Source organism: Nothoprocta perdicaria, unplaced genomic scaffold (genome assembly GCF_003342845.1).
Source record: "Nothoprocta perdicaria isolate Ctin4 unplaced genomic scaffold, notPer1 scaffold_207, whole genome shotgun sequence".
Taxonomy (NCBI): domain Eukaryota; kingdom Metazoa; phylum Chordata; class Aves; order Tinamiformes; family Tinamidae; genus Nothoprocta; species Nothoprocta perdicaria.
The window spans coordinates 187,767-203,930 of NW_020455283.1; the positions used below are offsets into that span (position 1 = coordinate 187,767).

The window sequence follows — 16,164 nt, forward strand, 5'->3', positions numbered from 1 at the left end:
GCCCCCTGCCGGCGGCGCCGCTCTCCCCTCGGCAGGCCCGGCCGCGCGGGTCCCCGCTGCGGCCATCGGGCGCCGCGGCGGAGCGAGGCCGCCGGGAGAGCCAGGAGGGAGGCGCGGGGCAAGGGGCTCCCGGGCGAAATGCTGGGACACGCGGCGCCCACTTCCTCACGCCAAACAGCCCCCAGGCGCCAGACCATCCTTGGGGAAAGGGGAAACACACGACCTCTCCGTAGGCGAGGCACTCTCCCAGTGCCTCTGGAATAATCACCGAGCTTCTCCTGTTTCCCGTTGATGGTGTTTGGTGCTAGTTAGGGGTTGCGCCTTCTTTTTTCTTCCTGGCTAAACACCACCACATTACTAAACAACACTCTTCAAACTGCCTAACACCTCTCCGGACTTGCTCTTTTTCAGGTAGAGTAAATCCCAGAATTCAGCACCGGCGCTGGCCGCTAAGACCTCATCCCAGTTCGCATCTTGGAAGCTATCTCAGCATTACTGAGATTACTGAACAGCCACCTACCCCAAGAGGCAGGCATGTGCTGAAAACGTTAGAGCACTGTGTCAAAGCCCCACGCCACGCAGGCATTCTGCTAGAGCACACTTTTGCACGGGGGAAACTGATAAGTGACATATCACGATCCCAAAGTCTCTGGCTAGCACCACGGGCAAATTGAGCTGAGACAAACAAAACAAAAACACATGTAAGTCAGATTAAGTTTTAGAAAGAAATGAGTGTTTTACACAAATCTAACTACAGTACAGCAAACACTAAGGCACTGAACAGAAATGTGAGGAACACATTTTTCAGCTCAACATTAACTACGGACCTGCCCAGATTAGAAAAGCAATATACAATGTACACGGCCTGGGCAGAGCAGGCAAAGGGAGGATTTCAGCCGCAGCTCGAGCCTATGTGTCCCCTGGCTGTGGAAAGAGCTCGGCGGGCAGGAGGCACAAGGAAGACTCGGCCATAAGGGGAAGAAAGGGCTTTGTTTCATGGCCCCTGTAAACTTGAATATATATAAGGATTCGTTTACTTGTTGGTGGATTTAAGGAACCAGTTAACATTAACCTTTTGCATGCTAGTTTTGCTGAACAACATCAGAACACAATTCATTTCCACTATTGGATAAACTTTTACTGTAGATATCTACCTTAGGCACTCCCTTTATAAAACTATGATCCTGCAGCCTTTTAAAGCGGGCAAGGAAGAGGATTAGCAGTCCAACTTCCCCACATGCCTTGTGCAGTCAAGTAAGGGAGGTAGCTGTTTCAGAGGTCACAACTGCACATTCAATGTTGCCATTTCTCCTAGAATGGTCGAGATTGGAAGGCACCCCTAGAGATCATCTAGTCCAACCCCCTGCTCCAGCAGGGACACCCAGAACACGGGGCACAGGGTGGCATCCAGGCAGGTTTGGAAGACCTCCAGAGAAGGAGACTCCACAGCCTCCCTGGGCAGCCTGTTCCAGGGCGCTGTCACCCTCACAGTCAATTTTTTCCTGAAATTCACCAAGAATTTCCTGTGTTTGTGGCCACTGCCTCTGGTTCTCTTGCTGGGCACCATTGCCATGTGCTTGGCCCCATCCTCGTTACACCCTCCCTTAATATATTTGTATACATTGATATGTATACAGATGAACCCCCTCTCAGCTCTTTCTTCTCCAGGCTCAGAGCCCCAGCAATCTCATCCCCTCCTCATAGGAGAGATGCTCCAGTCCCCTAATCACCTTGGCAGCCCCACGCTGCACTGTCTCCAGCAGCTCCATATCCTTCTTGAACCAGCAGTGCACACCTGGACACGCACTCCCAACGTGACCTCCACCGGTTTCAAGTGAGAGGGTCCTCACCCTCCACACCACCTCGTAACCTAGAAACTACGTTCAACCTGAGCTTCACGTTCAGTGTCCAAGTCCAGCATCTCATAAATCCTAGTTGTGCTCCACCATTAACCTAGGGCCTAACACTTACTAGGACTTTCCTTACTAGATAAGGACAGTCACAGTCCTGACCAAATCTCACGCTAGGACGTTTTGTGCTGAGTGCAGGTGCTGTTACAATCCTGCTTCAGCTGAACACGTTAGGTGAGATCTAACTCACCTGGACACTTGTGCATCATGAATGTAACCAAGACATTCAAGAGCCTTTGGGGAAGTTCCAATAAAACAAAAGTGTCGGGATCTTGGTGTCTATTGGACGTGTGAAATAAATTCCTTCCTCCCTTCCTTCTTCCTTTCCTTCCTTCCTCCCTTCCTTCCCTTCCTCCGTTCCTCTCTCCCTTTCCTTCCTTTCCTTCTTTTCCTTCCTTTCCCTCCTTTCCTTCCTTTCCCTCCTTCACCGTTTGTCAGTTTATGCTGTAGTTTAATGAACCACACATCTGCCAGAGTTTTACTACTTAGTTATAGTGGTTTAGTAAACAAAATTCACCAAAGCATTTACACACATGCAACTTCCATCATTTATATTAAAGTAGTGCTCAGAACCTGATCCAGAACAACTAGGACAACTCCTTCGCTAAGCACTGCATCTTTTCAGCACAGGATCCAGGTCCTAAACACACAGTCTAACTCTATTGCCACAGATTATTACCAGTAAGTGGGAAGTAGTTTAGATAGCTAGGATTCATTAGATAAAACAAAAGATATAACAAGGTCAAATGTTATAAGACACCAAACCACCAGAATCTATTAGCCAATATAGAAAATACTGAATACAGCCCATCTTCTAACTTGATTTTCTATGTCAAGACAAAACGTGGTATCAAGACTGTCTGTCTTGACTAACAGGACTCGTCCTTCTGCCTTTATTAGACAGACTCTGCTGTGGTGCATGAGAACAGAGGCCACAACAGGTATTTACTATGTAAGAGAGTGAAAGATGCAAGGAAGACCCGGAGTTTCTTTACTCACCCAAATTTAAACCCATCATCTGGGGGAAACTGCTGGAAAAAAATACCCTGGTGTTGTTCTGAGAAAAAACACACTACAGAGCACACACTCACTTGTAAAGAGATGACCGCACATTTTCATGCAGTCTTTTACAGTGTCTAGGGAAAACATCTATTCTTACTAATACACCTTAGCGATTTTGAATTACAATTAGTGCCAACATTAAAAGCATGGTATGATACCTGGCACAGATCAGCTGTGGGCACTGGCAGTGAGCCATTCACCGACGCCTTGGCACTGAACTCCCCAGCCTGGAGCCGCAGCCTCACACAGCAGCTCCGACGAGCGGAGCTCCTGCTAACCAGAGGATGTGTAAAGCTCCCTAAGGATGTTGCATTTAGAAAACACAAAGAGGTGGCTTGTTCTCTTCCCCGTCGCCCCAAAGGGCTTGCTATCAGGTGACAGGTAGCACCTGAGGGCCAGATGAGGAAATCGGGCTCACTCATCTCGATCTCCTCCTCCTTTCCAAAGATCTGCTCAATATGGGTCAGATGGTTTTGCACACAGACACACTGTAAATACTAACAGAAATTAATTAAGAATAGTTAAGATTTATCTGAGCGGGGATGTTGTATAGTGAGCTTTGCAAAGTTCATCCCACAGCACAATCGTGTCACTCACTTTCAGAATGCCCCACTGACCAGTTTATCACTGTCACTCTATCACAGCCACTGCTAGGAAACAGAGCTTCCTACAGCAACAGATCCTCACGAACAGGCATGGAAAAGGGATAGCTGAGACCAGACGAGACCATTTTCAAGTTTCTTGAAGTATGAATGAAAACAGCTTGCATCAAGCACGCTTTCTTAGATGCAAGGCAACTTCTTTATTCCTATACCAGTTTTTATATGCTGAGAGACTTTTTTTTTTTTCAATTGTTACAACATGTAATTTAGACAAAGTGCTCTTGATAGTTTTATAAGAGGGCTCCTGTGTTAAATCCTCTCCCTAGGTTGCTGTGTTTACTGTCAGAAACAGATATTAGAAAAAAAATAGAATTAATTGCATATTTATGCTACATTCAATACTTTTTTTAATTAAAAATTTACCCTCCAACTTCTACATGACGTTTGATTCAAAACTCACTTTAGCTTTTTCTCCCCTCTCCTGCTGGCTGCTGTGGGGTACTTTGGCCAAGCCCCCTGCTTGCAGCCCAATAGCTGGCTATTGTTTTTAAGCAGGTAGCTATTCTACATGGAAATTTATCAATTTTCTAAAGGAGGTACGTGGTCTATGTCACTAGGCTGAAAGAGTCCTCTGAAACTGACTGGCCTGAAAAGGCTTCAAGCGGACAGAACATCATACGTGTTGGCTTATCTGCTTACAAAGACACAGACACGATCTTGTTACAAAGGCACTTGCACCTATTCTAACTCCTGAAGGAATCTGGCAGTTCTCAACTGCCTGGTCACAATATCCAGACATTTCTAATTTATAGGTCTTCAAAAGTGAGGGGAAGGTGTTATGCTAAACTCTGCTTATATCAATAAATGGCCACTTTGTATATGTATATATGAGTGCAAATGTTCGCACTGTATATGATAATTGAAATCATCATTGAATAAACAACTGCAGCACACATGGTATCACATCCGTAATGTTCTGCTCACAAAAATTCAATTACTATCACCAATTTTGTCTTACACTAACAGAGCCAAGAAGAAGATTTTTTATATACTTTCACAGAACATTACACTTTGTCAATCCCTTTGGACTGATAACACATAAAACTACTTAAATATTGAGAACATAACCAGTTTCACTCACCAACTAGCAATGCAAAAGGAGATTACGTGACCTCAGGCATTTGTGGCTTCCAGATTTTAATATTTTAAACTTTAGCCCTATTTTCCTTTTTTTTTTTCCCCTCTCTTTTTCAAACATAATTACCGCACAGAGGGAAAGAGACGCCTGGCATTTCTCAGTAACAGCTGTGATTCTTCAGTACTGCAAAAGCAGCACTGAGCCCGGGTGTCTGTTAGAAGCCGGCCAGGCAGAATAGAAACCCTGGAATAGAAACCCGTCACAGACGCACAGGAGAGAGGTGCAGCCGGGCGGGAGCGTTTGTTCCCTCTTGCTCAGGAGGAGGAGCAGGCCTAAAGTCGGCACCACAGGATCCTCTCCACACGTTGGGAACAACTCTGGCCTGAGGCAAAGTTGTGATTCAAAGGGCGTCGAGCAAGGCTGGACTTCTGTGTGAGCTGGAGATTAAAACCTGGTCTGGGGAAACTTTCCTTAAATACACAAGGAAACAACTCAAAGTTCACTGTTTTAGCAGCCTTGACATCTTCCTTACGAGTTAACAGCCTCAGGTCAAGCATCACTCTTGCTGAACTGTGTACCAAAAAATGGGAACAGATTTGGACCAACACCAGTTTGCTAAACAATTCTGAACCAATAATTACACTTTCTACATAATAAAAAAAAAGACAAAATCTGGCCAAGTGGCTGCTCATTTCTAATTAAGTACTAATTCTGAGTGTTAGGACAACTTAAGCCCTTTTGATAACAAGCTATTTTTTTTTCTCTCATTTTCAAAAGTCACACAATTTTGTGAAGTCTTTCCTAAACTTAGTTTGTCCTATTGAGTTCTCAGAACCTTTAAACAAAAATATAATTGCCTATATAATTAAATGGATTAAAAGCTACATTAACATGAATGTTATTATCATAGAGTAGAAAACAATTCTTGAAAGAAATTCAGCAATTACTTTTTTTCTTGCAGGCCTTTCTTTTTGGTACACTATAATCCCCATATTCTGTTTTATATCCATCTGTCTATATCCATCTGTTAGTCTCTTACTCGGTATCTAGACCATAAACCATTTTAGGCAGCAATATATTTTGTGTGCTGCACCTCATACCATGTGCATTTATATGGCTGCAGTAATAAATATTAAAAATATACCTTATAAAAAATGAGTCCACAAATTTGGATCTAAAGACATCCAGAACAACTCAATTCAAAAAGTACAGTGATAAAAAATACACTCAAACTGTTCCTCCTCAAAACATATTGTGTGTTTTATTTCACTTTTTAAAAAATCAATGCACCAAAGATCAATGAATGTAGACAAATCATTTTATTATTTAATGCACACTTGGTATTTGCAACACAATCAAAGGGAAACAAATTAAGTTTGCAAAGCAAGATAAACACTATAGGCTGAATATAACGTTTTGAACACATCATTTCTGTCATGTCTGTACTAGCAGACAGTGACATCTCAGTGAGGACATTAATTCCAATTTCTTTATGCTGCTATTAACAGAATAAAAGTGTACAATACTATCATATTTTAAATGATCCAGCATGTCACAATAAAAGAGGGTTTACATTAAATAGAATTAATCAATGTGTTTCAATACATAACTCACTTTTAAAGACAAAATAGCTTGGAGTTAGTAATAAGGCATTGGCTAATTTCCTCACAATAAATTCACTTTGTAAATATAGGGCTAATTTTCCATTTCTGTCTGTACAACTTACACCATAAGTGCATATTAGGTGGTACAAATCAAAATTATCTGAAGAAGAAAGAGTCAGGTGTGAGGGCCTGAGCTGTGCCTGAGGTGGAACACTGAGCAGCACCTGCACAGGGGAGAGCTGCGGGTCACGCATGCAGGGAAGATGCACTGATCACATCTGAGCACAAAAACTAATAACGACCCTTCTGTTTATTATTGATTAAGCAGAACACAAAACACGGGGGAGAAGAGACATCACTCTGACCGGCAATCGTGCACTTGGGTAAGCATTTTAAATGCGCCAGTCTAAGAGGAAAGCAGTAAAAACAAAGAGTGAAGATGCTAAGGTCATCATGAAGTAGAGTGAAGCTCTACTTCACCGAGAGAGGTGCAAGGAAGGGAAAACAGGTTAAAACTGAAAGCCTGTGTTTGTTAAATGACAGCCTGGAGAAAAGGACGTGGCTGCTGGTGTCCCACATCCACACGGGAGAGCAGCAAAGAGGCCGTAAGAATCTGCCCAGGAGCGCTTCCCAGCGCCAGCCTTGCCAACCACCCGGCACCCTGACCTCAGCACGTTAACAATCCCTTCCCAACCTGAACTTTCCGAAACCTATTTTCCCACAGAGTCCGAGTGAGGAATGCGGATGGTGTATGACCTATACGCTCACGCTACCATCTTATACAGCACAATTTGAGTGGTGATAAATAATCTCATTTCAAATAATTTTTGGAGACAGCAGTGGGAGAGAAGTAACATAGGTACCTAGAAGTTAGGAAGCCTTAAAGCACAATGAAAAGGAACTGCCCTATCCATATAACCCACCATCTATAGCAAAGGGACCCCAGGAAATTCACTAATTTCCTCATTTTGACCCCTACCTGTGCTCTTTGAAGATGACAGCAAGGTGGATTCAGAACTGGCTGGATGGCAGAGCTCAGAGGGTGGTGATAAATGGGGCCGACTCCAGTTGGAGGCCTGTGGCCAGTGGTGTCCCCCAGGGGTCAGTGCTGGGGCCAGTGCTGTTCAATTTATTCATCAATGACCTGGACGAGGGCACGGAGTGCGCCCTGAGCAAGTCTGCAGATGACACCAAGCTGGGTGGAGTGGCCAACACTCCAGAGGGCTGTGCTGCCATCCAGAGGGACCTGGACAGGCTGGAGAGTTGGGCAGAGAGGAACCTCATGAGGTTCAACAAGGACAAGTGCAGGGTCCTGCACCTGGGGAGGAATAACCCCAGGCATCAGTACAGATTAGGGGTCGACCTGCTGGAAAGCAGCTCCACGGAGAGGGACCTGGGAGTCCTGGTTGTCACCAAGTTAACCATGAGCCAGCAGTGTGCCCTCGTGGCCAAGAAGGCCAATGGGATCCTGGCCTGCATCAGGAGGAGTGTTGCCAGCAGGTCAAGAGAAGGGATCCTGCCCCTCTCCTCAGCTCTGGTGAGGCCACACTGGGAGTACTGTGTGCAGTTCTGGGCTCCCCAGTATGAGAGGGACGTGGAGCTTCTCGAGAGGGTCCAGGGGAAAGCAACAAAGATGATTTAAGGGAGTGGAGCATCTCTCGTATGTGGAGAGACTGAGTGAGCTGGGCCTGCTCAGCTTAGAGAAGACTGAGAGGGGATCTGATCAGTATGTTGAAGTATGAGGGAAGAATGTCGAGAGGAAAGGGCAAAGCTTGTCTCAGTGGTGGCCAGTGACAGGATAAGGGGCAACGGATACAAGTTGAAAAACAGGCAGTTCCATCTCCATGTGAGGAAGAACTTATTGTGAGGGTGACGGAGCCCTGGCACAGGCTGCCCAGGGAGGCTGTGGAGTCTCCTCCTCTGGAGATCTTCCCAACCTGCCTGGATGCCGCCCTGTGCCCTGTGTGACCCTGCCTGTGCAGGGGGTTGGGCTAGATGATCTCTGGATGTCCCTTCCATCCTCAACCATTCTGTGATTCTGTGCGACTCAAATATGCTCCAGCTATAGGAAACGTGCTTAGAAGCAGTTACTCCCTTTTCCCTTCTCAATCTACTACAGGGCACACTTGCTTCTAGTGCTCACTGCCACGGCAAGCACAGCAACCTATCCCACACAGTATTCGGAACAGTTCTTACCCTTGTTCTGCTCTGCCCTGTACAGAAACCCGTCCCCTCCAGAGGTAACACAGCAGCAGTTGTCTCGACGTGACTCAAGCTCTCTCGTTGAGCCTGTCCTCACAGAACAAGCACTGGGCAAGCAGGGGCTATCGAGGCGGAGCTGAGCTCCTGGAGGACAGTTGTGGCTCAGAGATGCCTCCTCCTTCTCGCCTCCTCGGACATTTCCCCCGGCATTTCCCGCCCCAGCAGGGCACTGAAGACCGACGGGGAGAGACAAGGCCTCTACCCGTTCCAATTCCTCTGCCTGCTTTTTGAAGAGGTGGATTATAAAGGCTGTAAGTTGCTACAGAGCTGCCGTAGTTTATGCTGAACAACAACTGGAACGGGATCATCAAAGCCATTTCCCTAAGATGGACCAAGGGACACAAGGAAATCAGGGCCACTCCATGCTTGAAAGCTGCATCAGAAAATGCAAGGTCCTCCTGTGGCCACACTAACTACTCCTGATTATTTAACCTACTTGCAGTACCTATGCCAAAGAAACCCAAGGTACGGACAAGCCGCTGCTCTCCAAATCACCAACAGTTCTCCAATTGACTCCTGTTTATCCCAGAGCAGTGCGTACAGTGCAGAAGGGTGTTGCACTGCATGGAAGAACATAAATCCACAGGGATCAATGTCCTGTACAGAAAACTCACCTCCGGATAGGAAGCAGAGATTTCTACCACCTGACAGCAAAGCAGTCTTTAGTACTAACACATCTTGACAATTGTATATAAATACACACAAAAAAATATGTGTACTTATGTGTATTTATGTGTATTTATTGTATATAAGTAAACAAAAAGAAATTCACCACATTCATATGCATCTCCCTAAAATTCTCAGACAGTCCAGTGAGTTCCATAAACTCGTCTCGTTTCTCAAGTGAATTCAAATTCTCATGCTTTAATACGAAGAATAGCCAACCTCTACACTAAGTTTCCAAAGGAGTAAGCAGAAAAACACAGCACCTGAGCTATGGGGATCCTCGACTTCAGATCCATGGAAACTAATGCGAAAAATAAGAACATGCAAACTTAAGTTTCTAACACAGAAGATTTTACTCAAGTTTTTCAACTGAAGATGTTGTTGGAACACAAAAATAGGGATTTTTATCTTAATCCATCATCTGTCTTTCAGACTTCACAGTGACAATAATCCTCCTGGAAAACAATTTGGCAGGTTGTATGCACTACAAAAGTGTATGTTGGAAATATGTTACCAAATTCTTATGTTAACAATGGTTACATTTAGGTTTTCCCAACCTAAAAAAATATTGCTTCTCATTAGAAAAAGCCACTGAACATGATTCAAGTCTCTTAAAGCTGGTATTCTTCCCATGCCCCATAATCTTCAGCAATCAGTATGCTGAAGCAAATAAATCAAAGGGCACGTCTCAGATTACCATTACTTGCCTCAAAACTGCCAAGTTTTTGTCTTCAAAAAAAATCCAGTTACAAAACTCCTAAGCAAATAACAGTCTGCACGTGCATACAAGCACACGTACAAAAATCATTTCCAGTATTAACAAATGTACAGGTGGGCAGGGCTGGGTGAAGGAAATGCCTATTTTTGTGTAGGCCTTACAAAATTAAGCGAGAGACATGAGGAACTGCTGCACAAAGATGTGCTCGGAAGCTTAATAATAGCAAATAGCGGTGCCCAAAGGCCAAATCCTGGCTTTATGAAACAACGTAGATGTGAAGCATACAGGGGAAACCAAAGTTCTGGGCAAGGCAGCAGCTTACCAACAGCAAGGCGTTCTCCTTCTTCATATCCTCAAGCAGCTTTTGCCACTCGTTCAGGAAGTTTCAGATTGCTCTCCCAGAAGTTCCCCTTGGTGAACTTTTCAACTTTCTCAGCATTGGGTATTTCTTTAGTATTCAAAAAATAAAAATAGAATTTTCATATAGTTAAGGTTTGGGGTTAGGGGATGTTTGTAGAAAACAAACCAAAAAAAACAAGTCAAAGTGCAAGAAAAACTTCATTCCTCACAAAGGATCTTCTCCGGCTTGGGATGTCTCTCACAACAGTGTCATTTTTCATTGTTAAGCAAAAAAAAGACAAGAAAAAAGACAGGAGAACTAGAGCTATGCACCTTCCACTGAAGTAATGGCACTTTGTCCATTAGCTGAAAGGGAAGATTCTACCACTGTCTCCTATTAATGAGCTTAACTCTTCTTTAAAGAAAATAAAACTAAAAAAGCCACCTCTGCCGCCCTTTGAAGATCCTTAGGATCCGTAACACATAAGAGACTGATGCCTCAGCCTTTCCTAAGTGTCAGTTATCACAATTTTCCTGTGTATGGTAACATTTTCTAATCAACAGACTTCCAATTGTCAAGGCAGAAACCTGAACCCATAGAAATTACCATCAAAGAAGGACAAACACATTCTTTTGGAAAAGGTGTCAGCTGTGTCCAACGCAGCATGGACAGCCGCATTAAACGAGACATCTTAACACAGTAATTCAAAAAACTCTAGCAATCATTGCAAAAGAGTAATAACAAACATACCAAACTAGTCCCCCAGACATTTTATATAATAAAATGCTACATTTCATCTACTTTTTGGAATCCTGCAGATGTTATATGGAAAACTTACTTTATGAAATGCAATAAATATATATGGTAAGAACCAGAACTGAACAGTTTCACACATATGTACAGCAGATAACATTTCTGATGACAGAAGAGCAGTTAAATTAGGCATATTCTAAATTACAGCAGTGTGAAAGATAATCAAAATAGCTGCACGGTATAATGTTCTTCATTATTTTCACGCATTTTTACAGAACTATACACACAGCCAGCTGGGTGCAAGAGATTTTAAAGAAGAGGACACATCTCATTCGAGGGCATTTGCAAGGGGCTCAAGGGCAGGCTGAGGCATTTAAATACCTGACTCCCTAATTGTCACCAGCTCTTTAACTGGCTTCTTTCTGGCTGAAATGTGGAAGATGTTGTTTGGCTAGGACGTGGTTGTGGATGCAGGCTTGTTTTTTTTTTTTTGCTATTTCAGGGCAGGTGGCTTGGCCCTGGGTGGCATTAACCCCAGTTTTAGTATTGGAACATTAGGTATCCAACTTGAGCTAAATCACTTTGCAGAGTCTCAGGAGAGGCAGTGTACAAAAGGATCCATTCTGCTTTCCTTAACCTTCTGTCTCAGGCCCAGGTGAGTAACTCTGCACGTGCCCAGCCCCTTCCAGGACCAACAGGGCAACCCCAGAGCTTAAACTCGACATCTAACTTTTAAACTCGACATCTAACCTCCAGAGAGCGAGTGCGCCGCGCGCGGCCCTTCACTCGCTGCTGGGCAGCCCCACGGGCATCGTCACCCACCCGCAGCCGCCGGAGCCCCAGGGCGAGGGGCCGGCGCCAAGGACGGGGCCTTCCCCGCTTCTGGTTTGAAGCTGGGCTGCCAAGCACAGGCCCAAACGCCTGTGAAAGCCTCTTCGTCCATTCTCAGACTTGATCTTTAAGGTGAATAAGCACGTGCATAAACGTCCCGTTCATTTTTATAGAGCTATTTAGGCAGACAGTTTAGGATAACAGATACAAGCAAGTACATTATTGAACTGAAGCTTTCAAGACTTGGGAAGACGCCTGGAGTCGTAACATTTGAATAGTGATTTTTAAAATGAGCAAAATATAATGCTGTATTCACCTAAGTGAGATCCCATGCCAACTATATACAGAGTAAAGTTGTCTGCATTTAGTTCAAGGGCACAAGCTCTTCAGAGCAAGCCTTTTTTTATTATTATTTTTTAAGCAAGCTTTTCCAACACCTGTTGTCAAAGCACATCACCTTAAGGAAAAGGATGATACAAAACCCAGAACATTCTTAAAAAGCAGTGTTTAGGAAGGTAATGCGGCTGAGAGATGATGTACAGGTGGAGATTCCGACCCCGCTCCAGGAGAATTAAAATCCTTTAGCGGATTTACTGTCTCTCATTTTGCGACGGGCCAAACGAGGGGACAGTTCCACCCAAAGGAGGGTTTTCCATGGACACAGCCCTGCTGCACCCTGCAGCAGAGGAACCAAAGGCACTTGGGGCAGCGGCGCAGGAGCCGTGGGCGGCCCCAGCCTCACGCTGAGCGTGAGGAGCAACAGAGGCCGCAGGAACTTGGGAACCTGGGCCCAAAGAGCAGGGAAACGCAGGGAAATTGCTAAAATCCACCTTTTCCTATCGTAGTTAGTCCACAAAAATAAGTACTACATGGAAGTGCTGCGATTCATACACGTGGATATATAATAAAAATATACATATATATGCATTGAAGCTTATATATGCATATATACACATGCATACATGTGTGTATATATATGTACAAAACAGAACTAAAAAGACAGTGACCTATTCCTGCTTCTTTACAAGGAAGGTCTAAATGTGTTTCTTTTGTTTTGCTTTTGTGTTTTTTTTTTTTTTGAATTGTGGAAATATCTGGAATGTCAAGCCTGGTCTCTCCTCCCTTTGCCGGAAGACTCCATGGAGGTCTGAAGCCCAAGGTAAAAGCTTTTCACGCCCTGATCGAAGACTAAAGTATGGAACTACAGACAAAGGTGTCTCTTCCTCCAAATATTTTTCAGCTATTTGAAATAATGACATTAGCAATAGCTAAGTCTTAGACCCAAAAAAGCAGTTTTCAATTAATCCTAAAATGTAACGACCTTTCAGGTTACAACGCCAAACTCCCGACAAACAGAATTTCAAACAGAAGGTACAAAATAAGAACCAAAAAGTCAACTTAAATCTCCTTTATACTACTTAATAGAAATACAGAATGATATCCTTTACAGACATGACTGTAAATAGGCTTTTTTTTTTTTAATACAAGTCACTGACGCTGTAGAAGTAAACTATTTGTAGAAGTTAACGATAAAACCTACTTTACCAGTTTGAAGGCACATTGGGTATCACTTCATCCACATCCCCCACTACTTGGTGTGAAAAAGACAAAAAGCAGCTTCCAGAAAAAAAAAGATAAAAATACAGATGCACCCTGAGAAGTGAAATTTTACAACAACAAAACACATTTATTTTAAAGTCCTGGTATTTGTAAACTCTCATTTTCTGAACCTATGTTCTTCTACAGCTAGGACAATAATGTCTAATCCTCAATTACTATGAACAACATTACTTGAGATAAAATAATATTAAAAATTAAGTTCCCAGAAACATAAACCAACCCAAACCTGACTGAAAGGAATGAGGTCTCGCACAGAATCACACCAAAGCTGACATCTGTCAGTGAGGAAGAATAAAAAAAAAAAAAAAATCTAAGTTTAAAGTTTTCTAGGAATCTCCAGGTTTCTAGGGAAGAAAAAAATGGAATAGTGCAACCTAGCTAGAAATCCCGTAGTGCCATCTCTGTGGAGAGAAGGGGGCAAGGGGAAGACAGGTACATGCCCTTCTTTGGATCTGAAATTCTCAGAAGATTAGGTAAATTAAAAAAAGAAAAATCAGAAAAAAGGTCTTATATAAAGTCAGATGTGTTCTGTCGCTGTCCCACGACATGGTTTATAAAGTATCGGCGCGTTCATTCAAGAGTCTCCGAGGCTGCCAAATCCTCAGCGGCTCGAGGCTCTCCTTTGCAGCGAGCAGGGATTACTGCATACGCTGAAGTGCCCTTTGCAGCGTCACACGGTGCTTCGGCCACACGGAACGTTTTGCCTGTTCTTCCAGCGGGTCACCAGGAATCCGTGGGGGCTCCGGTGTCTCTGCCTTTACGGCAGCTTCCAAACGACAGGCTGTGTTTTATGGTCCACGTTCACCAACAGTGGATAAAAATGTACAGTGACAAACTCAAGCTGTGAAGAGCAACACGCTTTTGCAGCAGTAATCAAAAGAAAACAAAACAAAAAGAAAACTTCATCTGAGGAATCGCAAGAGGAGTAGGAAGAAAGCTCTGGAATTCATCCATCAACACAGCCTTCCTTCTCCAAAGGCTAAACAGTGTTAAGGAGAGAGACAGTCCAATAGTACTTGGAGCTGTCACCTCTCTTGGAAAGAACACAAAACAAGTACCATAAACTAATAAGTTACCACATCATATTGCCCTTGTTTCACAAGCACTATTTTCATTGCTATTTTGCTGAACAAAAATGTTTGCTTTTACACTTGGCACCATGTTGGATTCCTATAAAAGAGGAATCATATATACAGTTGCTAAAGCATTATCCTAGGTATTGATTTTCATTTGCATGATAAGCAGACGTATCACACATCAACACAGTCTTGACCACAGGAGAAATTTGAAAAGAAAATGGTTTTGGAGTTCTCTACAAATTATCATTTAGGACACTAAGTACCTGGCTCACACTTTATATCCAATACCAAGAGGCAGCTGGCAATTCTCTCTCTCTCGTTTCTGCTATAAGTTCAGGTGGAAGGTTCTTGCATTTATCTGTTGGGTCGCTTAGGCTGGACTGTAAAACATCACTACATCTATTTCAGGTGGAGGAAGGGAGAAAAACATATCAGATGCAAGTCACTGCCAACAAAATGAAGAAAAAAAATGCCTTTTCACTCCATTCTTATACTACCTTACATTGGGTTTTGTTTTGTTTTTCCAAAGAGTTCATTAGAGGCCAGTAATAAGGTCTTACACTGCAGACAAAATTAAAATGCTACAGTGTATAAATGTGTGTGTGTATGCACATATATATATATGTGTGTGTGTGTGTGCGCGCATAGGCACACATATATAAATAAAGGGAAGCAATCAACTTTTTTTTTTAACTTCTAAATATTTAACTTCTGATTTTATCTGGATAGTTTATTGTCTAGAATACTCAAGGGGGCATGTAAAAATACATTTTTAATTTTCCCCTCATTAAAGTCACACATATGGCTACTATGCAAAGACATGCAATGTCACCAATTAACAAGGAGTGAAACATTTAGTAGGTACAATATCAACTCTTTAGGAAATGCATAATATATTTAAATACATTTTTACCCATTTTGTGCAGATAATTAATACTTTCCACTATCTCATGGGAGATTTATGTTCTTCTTTAAAGAAACAAGTCAGCACAAAATCACAAGAAACAACTCTGTCAAACGAATTCCTTTGCAGCATATGTAGGGAGTCACTGGGTGAAACTCTTTTTTATGAACACATTAGGAAAGTTGGCGTTCAGTTCTAGGACAACCCTATTATCAATCTGTGAACAGAAAGACACGTCGAGTAAAGAAAGATCTTTACAGGACTCCAGCAATTTTCTTAAAGACGCAGGGCTTACCATCCTTGTGCCTGTTTAAAAAGAGAGAGAGAGAAAGAAAATAACTTGTAAAGTTGATGAAAATACTTACTTTGTTACTCTTTTTTTTTCCCCCCTCTCAAAGTTGCTAATAGTGCATTGTGAGATAAATATACATATATATCTGCTAGTAGAGCCTCTATATTTCTTTCAGTTATTTCAGTTAGATCAGTTAGAGCTCAGAGGGTGGTGATAAATGGGGCCGAGTCCAGCTGGAGGCCTGTGGCCAGTGGTGTCCCCCAGGGGTCAGTACTGGGCCCAGTGCTGTTCAACTTGTTTATCAATGACCTGGACGAGGGCACGGAATGCACCCTGAGCAAGTTTGCGGATGACACCAAGCTGGGTGGAGTGGCCGACACTCC

The 16,164-nt window shown here is 43.3% G+C and overlaps 1 protein-coding gene across 4 annotated transcripts in view; it reads right to left on the reverse strand.

Annotated features, from left to right (window-relative positions):
• Positions 1-13,562: 13,562 nt before the first annotated feature.
• FBXL4 (F-box and leucine rich repeat protein 4) overlaps positions 13,563-16,164 on the reverse strand; it is a 48,409-nt gene continuing 45,807 nt past the window's right edge. For 3 of the 4 annotated variants that reach the window (XM_026038320.1, XM_026038322.1, XM_026038319.1), the window contains one exon: positions 15,385-15,795. In XM_026038320.1, coding sequence (XP_025894105.1) covers positions 15,632-15,795 — 164 coding nt within the window. In that variant the 3' untranslated portion in view covers positions 15,385-15,631. Of the gene's footprint in view, positions 14,985-15,384; positions 15,796-16,164 lie in introns of those variants that run through there. The other variant, XM_026038321.1, reaches the window with a different exon arrangement.